Source organism: Rousettus aegyptiacus, unplaced genomic scaffold (genome assembly GCF_014176215.1).
Source record: "Rousettus aegyptiacus isolate mRouAeg1 unplaced genomic scaffold, mRouAeg1.p scaffold_m13_p_6, whole genome shotgun sequence".
Lineage (NCBI taxonomy): Eukaryota > Metazoa > Chordata > Mammalia > Chiroptera > Pteropodidae > Rousettus > Rousettus aegyptiacus.
The window spans coordinates 73,700,804-73,708,370 of NW_023416309.1; the positions used below are offsets into that span (position 1 = coordinate 73,700,804).

The 7,567-nt window shown below is 54.1% G+C and overlaps 1 protein-coding gene across 3 annotated transcripts; it reads right to left on the minus strand.

Annotated features, from left to right (window-relative positions):
- Positions 1-247: 247 nt before the first annotated feature.
- SLC2A4 (solute carrier family 2 member 4) lies at positions 248-7,049 on the minus strand. 3 transcript variants are annotated; one of them, XM_036223565.1, is made up of 11 exons: positions 6,639-7,049; positions 4,607-4,723; positions 4,307-4,479; positions 4,091-4,215; positions 3,865-3,980; positions 3,611-3,773; positions 3,333-3,520; positions 3,060-3,164; positions 2,819-2,920; positions 2,098-2,301; positions 249-1,569 (listed from the first exon to the last, which is right to left on the minus strand). In XM_036223565.1, exons 3-11 carry the CDS (start codon positions 4,351-4,353, stop codon positions 1,366-1,368), a joined length of 1,254 nt encoding a protein of 417 aa, XP_036079458.1. In that variant the 5' UTR covers positions 4,354-4,479; positions 4,607-4,723; positions 6,639-7,049; the 3' UTR covers positions 249-1,365. The 3 variants fall into 3 exon arrangements, with proteins under 3 accessions (XP_036079459.1, XP_036079458.1, XP_015997599.1); XM_016142113.2 differs by lacking the exon at positions 6,639-7,049 and adding an exon at positions 6,082-6,233; XM_036223566.1 differs by lacking the exons at positions 4,307-4,479; positions 6,639-7,049 and having other exon boundaries at positions 248-1,569.
- Positions 7,050-7,567: the final 518 nt, after the last annotated feature.

A 7,567-nucleotide genomic window follows, 5' to 3' on the forward strand; every position in this document is an offset into this window, starting at 1 on the left:
CTTCAACTTATTAGCATTTACTATTAAAAGCAATGACTAGAAATATAAATGGGGGCATAAGTGATAGCATCTAGAGCAAGAGTCCCCAACTCGAAGACCTCAGACTGGTGCTGGTCCATGGCCTGTTAGGAACCTGGGAGCACAGCAGGAGGTGAGATGGGCAAGTGAGCTGCACAGCAGGAGGTGAGTGGTGGGCTAGAAGCAAAGTTTCATCTGTATTTGCAACCATTCCCCAGTGCTAGCATCACCGCCTCAGCTTCACCTCAGATCATCAGGCATTAGATTCTCATAGGAGCACCAGTCCCTGGTGCCAAAATGGTTGGGGACCACTGATCTAAAGGATTCTTTAGACTTAAGCTGAGGCAGGATAAAGAGGGAGGCAGAGGGGAGAGAAATTATGGTCCCTGTCTGAGTCCGTCCTTGAGTGCCTCCACAACAAGACGTTTGTTTCATACAGTGACTTTATATATGTATCTATATATTTACATTTAGTACAACAGACCTTTAGTTTCTTTTCCCTACCCCTTCTTTTTCAAACATATACAAAAATATCTGAAGTTTCCTCCCAGCCCAGTGTTTACAGTTAGCTTTTCAAATCCCTCTTTCCCTTAGTTGGTCAAAAGCCTGTGGATACAACACCCTTCCAGGATGGGAGAGGAGCTGGGGCCCCCATTTGGCAGCCTTGAGAAGCAGTTGGGGTAGGGCCCAGAGCCCTAAGTCTAGAGGCGGGAGCTTGCTGTCCCTCTAGCCACATATGGGCACGTGTTCCCTCTTGCCCTGGAAGGTTGAGCGAGAGGACTGAGCCTGCAGTGAGAGGCGTGAGTTAGATGTTGGGAGGGCGTTTCCTTTGCCATGGAGGTATCAAGACAACCCTCTTTACCCACAGTCTATGTGGCAAGAATTCAAAGTGCCAGAGAATGGGAGGAGTCCAAAAGGGCAGGAAACTTGATTTCTCCAGTCCCGCTCTGTTTCAGTTCACCCCCAACTGAAGTCAGTCAGTCCTAGAGCCTTTCCTCCCTCTAATCCCCTTTCTCTCAGGGTACAGGGGAGGGGGAAAGTATTCTGGTACTTAGGTTGGGTGGGAGTGGAGATGGGGTAGGCTATGGAGGAAGGAAGATGGGGCTGAGGGGACTGCTCACCCTGATGGCCACAACCTAACCACAACACATAAATAATCCAAGAGAGTCACATAAGGGGAAGGAGGTGGTGCTCAGACCGCCCTTCCCTCCAGTTTCTCAATTCCACCAGGCTGCAGGGGCTTTTTCTACCCTGGAAGTGATTGGGAAGAGAGGGTTAAAGTGCTGCAGAGGAAACGAGGGGGTCTCTGGGGACATAGCAGTGGCTCTCCAATCCCTGTCTGGCCCCTCAGTCATTCTCATCTGGCCCCAAGTACTCAAGTTCCGTGCTGGGCTTCACCTCCTGCTCTAAAAGAGAAGGTGTCCGGTGGAAGGCAGCTGAGATCTGGTCAAACGTCCGGCCTCGGGTTTCAGGCACTTTTAAGAAGGTGAAGATGAAGAAGCTGAGCAGGAGGACCGCAAATAGAAGGAAGACATAGGGACCCATAGCATCCTGGGACAGGCGGAGAAAGAGATGTTGACAGAGGGGAGGGGATGGGCGGGTCTCAGGCATGCCAGAAACTAAAGTCCCTCATAGGGAGCTGGAATACTGCAGAGAACAGGTGGCTCCTTTGCTTGGCAAAGGAAATTACCAGAAATGAGAATTTAGTGTAAAGGATTCTCTGAACCCCAACTCTCCTGTTGTTTTTTGCCCTCATCATCATGAGTTACTATACTCAGAGTGGATTCCCAACTGTTCACAGTATTAATATGAAGGTTATAATTTTATTACTAGTTTAAATTATGCCACTAGCTTGTCTTGAAGACAGGTCTATTGCTATGGGATCTAGTTCAGCTCCCTTCTTTCCTTTGATTCTGGTGGAACAGGTGGTCTTCAGGGCCCATGTGGTCCACCAAAGTGATCCCTAGATTAGTAGTCTGTGGGCTGGGAAGTGCCTGATTGGAAAGCCAGTGAGCTAGCTGTGAGTCGCCCCCCTCTGGCCTATGGTGTGAGAGACTGGGACAGGGGTAGGTCACCTACCGCAATATACTGGAAACACATGCCAATGAGGAAGTTGCACGTCCAGTTGGAGAAACCAGCCACAGCCATGGCTGCTGGGCGGGGACCCTGGCTGAAGAGCTCGGCCACAATGAACCAGGGGATGGGGCCAGGGCCAATCTCAAAGAATGCCACAAAGCCGAAGATGGCTATGATAGAGACATAGCTCATGGCTGGAAACCGCTCCTAGGGGCCAGGCAGGGAGGGTAGGAATTCAGGTCAGGTCTTTCTGGATTTTACTCTCCCCTCAACCTAGAGAACTGAAATCTACCCTTCTCAGCAGCTTATGGGGGAGCCTGCCACTCTAGGTTAAAACAGGCCCTTGAGAATTTCTGAGCACTGACATTCATCTGGCTGCCCTATGCCAATTCAAGGCAAAGGGAATGTTAGGGACTCTCAGCTATTAAAATGGTCAGTTCTCCCTTGGTTCTAAAGCTGGGTCCTTAGGAATGATTGTTCCTGGGGCTGGACAGTGTCCCTCCTTCCTGGCTGCCAGAGTTGTGCTACAACTTCTTCCTTGAGTGGGAAGGAATAGAGCCTGAGTCCCTCGGGAACACAGATCATTGTCCTAGCACACAAGCTGGCACCTGAGATCAAAGGCACATATATTGAGGCATGGCTCTGGCTGGCCACAGAGCCTCTTGGGGTAGTAGTCCCCATGGGTTAGTCCCCTGGGGTTCCCTTACCACTCTCCAGGCCTCACCAGCAGAAGCAGAGCCACGGTCATCAAGATTGCACAGCCACACATTCCTGCCAGGCCCAGGAGATGAAGTGTCCGGCGCCCAGCCCGTTCCACCAAGAACACCTAGGGTGAGAGTCAGGGCTTGGTTGGGAGGGGGCAGGCAGAGGCTTCAGGGCACAGGAAGTGGGAGGGATGGGGTGGGTGGAGACGATCAAGGGATGTGAAGCCAATGGTGGAGGCCATTCCAGAGACCAGCAGTTACCGAGACCAAGGTGAAGACTGTGTTGACTATACCAGCTCCTATGGTGGCATAGGCTGGCTGCCCTACCCCTGCAGTCTCGAAGATGCTGGTTGAATAATAGAAAACCTAGAAGTGAGAGAGGAGAAAAGGGGATAGCAGGGATGTTCCCTCTTCCCCTGCAGCCACACCAAGCTAGACTGACCCTGAATTTTAAGGCAGGGGATTTGTCCCCTTCTCCCCTCTTCTTGGGCTGTTCCCTAACCCTGCCCTTCCAGGAGGCTGCTGCGCACATACAGCATTGATGCCTGAGAGCTGCTGGCTCAGCTGCAGCACAATTGCAATGACCAGGGGCTGCCGGTGGGTACGGCTGCCCAAGAGCTGCAGCAGGGACAGTGGCCGCTCCCGCTCCAGCTTCCGCTTCTCCTCCTTCAGCTCAGCCAGTGCTCCAGACACATCAGCCCAGCCTGTCAGGCGCTTCAGACCTGGAAGTGAGGAGGGTCAGGCTTGAGAGGGCAGGGAGAGGACCTGGGAGGGGAACAGACACTAGCAAGATGGTGTGGAAGTTCACTCACTCTTTTTAGCAGGCCCCTCCAGGTTCCGAATGATGTAGAGGTAGCGGGGGCTTTCTGGGCAGAAGGGCAGCAGGACTAGTTGCAAGAGGGCAGGCAGCACTGTGATGCCCAGGAGTAGTGGCCATAGGATAGCAGTGCCCAGCATGGACTCCAAGCCCAGCACCTGTGGGAGAAGAAGGGTAGGCTATTCAACCTGTTCTCCAGAGCCCCACCTAATCCTCTGCCTATTCCCACATGAGGCCAGGCGCACTAACCTGGGCAATCAGAATGCCAATGACAATGGCCAGTTGGTTAAGTGTCCCCAAGGCACCCCGCAAGTGAGTGGGGGAGATCTCCCCCACATACATGGGCACAAGTCCTGAGGTCAGACCTGAACAGAGAGAAGAAGAGAGGGCTGAGGCAGCTGCCCACTTTCTCCTGCCACACTCAAGATGGAGAAGGTGAGCTGGGCACTGGCAGGGCCATAGTGTCTTTGAGTACCTGAGTAGGCGCCAATGAGGAACCGTCCAAGAATAAGCATCTCATAGGAGGAAGCAGCATTGGCCAGGCCCATGAGGGTGCCCCCCAGCACTGCCAGGGTGTTGTTAACCAGCATTGCTCTCTTCCTGACAGGCAGAGAATGGGGCTATGAGAGTTAGGGTGCCTGTGCTGTGGCTCCCCCTTCATGTCCCCCACCCTTGTTCTCCAGCCTCATACCTTCCCAGCCACTGAGAGATGACGCCGACGAGGAAGGAAGAGATCATGCCGCCCACAGAAAAGATGGCCACAGAGAGAGCCCAGAGGGTGGTGAGGGTGCCTGGGGGAATGGAGCTTGGTCCCTCAGGCCCCTGCCTCCCAAGCCATGTCTCATTGTAGCTCTGTTCAATCACCTGGGGGTAGGGGGTGGGGAGACAGCATAGAGTGAATCCCTGCAGACCCTTCCCCCTCTGCTAGTCCCTTATGTCCCCTGCCCTCCTTTTTTGAGCGCCTCCACTCTACCAGTCACAGGTCTCTCACCTTTTGTGGGGCATTGATGACCCCAATGTTGTAGCCGAACTGCAGGGAGCCAAGTACAGCAGAGAATACAGAGAGGACCAGTGTCCTAGTGACTTGTTGCTGAGGTGGTTCCCCTTCCTGAGCAGACAGAAGCAGAGAGTAGGAATGTCACATGGAATTGTGGTTTCTTTCCTTCTTCTAGGGGCCTGAGCCTGGGCCCAGTCAGAGCTTTATGATACTGAGTTCCATCCAACATGTTGGGTAAGGGAAAGTGGGCCATGTTAGGACTTGCAGAAAGACTTCAGTGTAAACAGGAGTAGAAAGAACCCCACAGCAACCAGGGCATGAAAGAGAAATTGGATATTTGAATCCAGCTGGCAGAGGAATGTTTGAGGACCTAGGTCTCACAATTCCTCTGTGACCTTGGGACAGGCTTGGCCTTAAGAGACCTGAAATCAGATTTGTGTGACCTTGGGCAAGTAACTTCCCCATTCTGAACCTAGATTTCCTTTAGAGGAGATAGAGGTATGTTGCCTGCTTTGCCTACCTGTCAGTGAAAGTGTAATAATCAAAATCAAATGTTAACAGTACCCCCAACAGTGATGATTTTATAAACTGACAAGTACATTATCATCATCATCTTCTTCTGTCTTCTTCCCTTCCCCGGAGTTCTTTCAGCCTGGCTCCTGGAGGCTCTCAACAGGCACAAGAAGAGCAATTCCAAAAAGGACATCGCGGTCATTCTTCCCAGCCTATGGCCCTGGCGGTGGCCTTCTTTTTCTCCGCCTCCCCCCCCCCCCCCCCCCCCCCCCCCGCCGCCTTCCCTCCCCCCTCTAAGCCCCAATGAAGGGGGGTGGAGGGGTGGAGGGGTGGGCCATGCTCAACTTTTGCTGGGGAGAGCCATGCCCAGGGGAAGGGGGTGGGAAGGTGGTGTGAGGGGCGGTGGCTCTGGTGGCCGCTAGCTGGCGGCACAGACTGTCTCTAAGCGGAAACTTGAGCTGGGGGAGGGAGGGGACTGCCACTCCTCTCTGCCCCAACACCAACCATGGAGCCAAAGGAAAGTTCAGCGTCCTGAAGAACGGCCAGGAGTGGGGGTGGGGGCCAACAGAGAGCCTCTGGTCCTCGAAAAACTTCCCGAGAGCTGTGACAGACCGACAGCTCCTGGAGGCCAAGACCTGCCTGTATCCCCTTTCTCAAGCTGGATGGAGGGCAGGGTGTCCCTGATCCCGACACAACGCTGTGTACTAGAGAAGGGGAAGAACCCTGGTCTCACAAAATCCAACTGTGCCCATGCCCCTAAACGGTTCCCCAGACTCACTTGGCCTTTTGGACCACTGGAACCCGACAGTCACAGGTTGTCCAGCCCGAGTGTAAATAGCCAGGCCCTCACCCCCACCCCCTGAGCAGGGACTGCCCAGTAGCTGACCCCAACTGTGACCCCAGCCCGCGAAAAGTGAGACCCGTGCCCCAGCCCGCCACCGCATGCTGAACCCTACTTCTGAGCCGATCTGTTGGAAGCCCGACGGCATCTTGTCTTAAGAGCTGGAAGAACAGGAGCTGAAGTTAAGGAGAGGAGACTGGGGCCTGGCGGCCAGAGGGCGCGGGGACGACGGGGGTCCAGGAGCGAAGAGCAGAGGGCAGGCCTAGTGTGACCAACAGCCACAAGATAAGGAGCCAGAGAGCAGAAAGGCTCCCGGGGATCTGGATCCCGGCTTGGGGGAAAAACCCGAGGGTCCCCCTGCAACTCCACGGGCCACGCCCTTCACAGCACCCATTGGCCGCACACCCCCAGAAGACCACGCCCTCTCCTTAAGCCTGAGGTTTAGAGTTTGGCACCAGTTATTGGGTTGACCTGCGAGGCCCGGGTTCCCGCCAGCCTCCTGCTGGGAAGTTTTGAGAAAAATTCCTTGGAGCACTGAAGGCCCCGTCCCCCTCCTGTGAAGGCTCCGCCCAGTAGCCAAGGTTTGGGGTTGAAGAGGCGACTTAAAAGTCTGAACCTTGGGTTGGGACAGCAGGGTCCGAGCAGAGGAGGGTATGGGCCAGGTATACTCACCCGAGAGATAAGTTATCGCATGACATGGTATGCGAGCTGGCGCGCTGGGTGCGTGAGGAACAATGGCCTAAAGTAACCTACGGCGGTTATTTTTAGATCCCACGTTGAGAGACGCCAAATGTCAGGTCCCGGGTGTCCCGGCCTGTCCCGGGCAGGGGAGGGCAAGGAGATGGAGCCTTAAAGGATCCGCGACACGTTTCCCACGCAGGGGCAGTCGTAGAGGACAGGAAATTCTGTTTCTAGCAATTCGGGCGTCTGGGCTTGGTGACTTTCCATGCTTCCCTGCTCCCGGCACTGCTTATCTGGGCCTTCTCTTGGTTCCTGGAGGCGGCCGGAAGGACAGGTGATCACACCAACCACGCCACCAGCCCTGAGGTCCCTGAGCTGCCACCTATGTAGTGGCCCCGTAGATGACTTGGATACGGTCTCTGGAGGCCGTTCCAGGTTTGAATCCCCAGCTAAACCCTACATGTCAAGGAAGAAAAAGAACACTGCAAGTACAGAGCACACGTGCGGCTCTGAGAACGGGGCTCAAAAGCGCGGAGCTGTAGTGCCACCTGGAGGTAGAGCGAGAACCCGCCTGCGGATCTGGCTAGGGTAGTCTGTGGTGGCTCATTGTCCCTGGCCATTCTATCTTTCTAAGGCTTCCGTTGCATCCCACCCTGGCCTCTTTCTGTAACTCCATATCCGAGTGTTCAGCTACCGCCTGGACGGAGCAGCTCACAAGATCAGAATGTCCAAACATGCTCCTTCTAACTTTCTCATCCCAGTGAATGTTCTCATTAGCCACTCTGTCACTCCTATCAGAATCCTGGAAATCATGCTTGATTCTTTCTCTTGTTCAGCCCCCTTTATCCAGTTAGTTACCAACATTGGTATTTTGACCTCAATTTATATCCATCTGATTTTCTTCACCTGTCCTGCTGCTA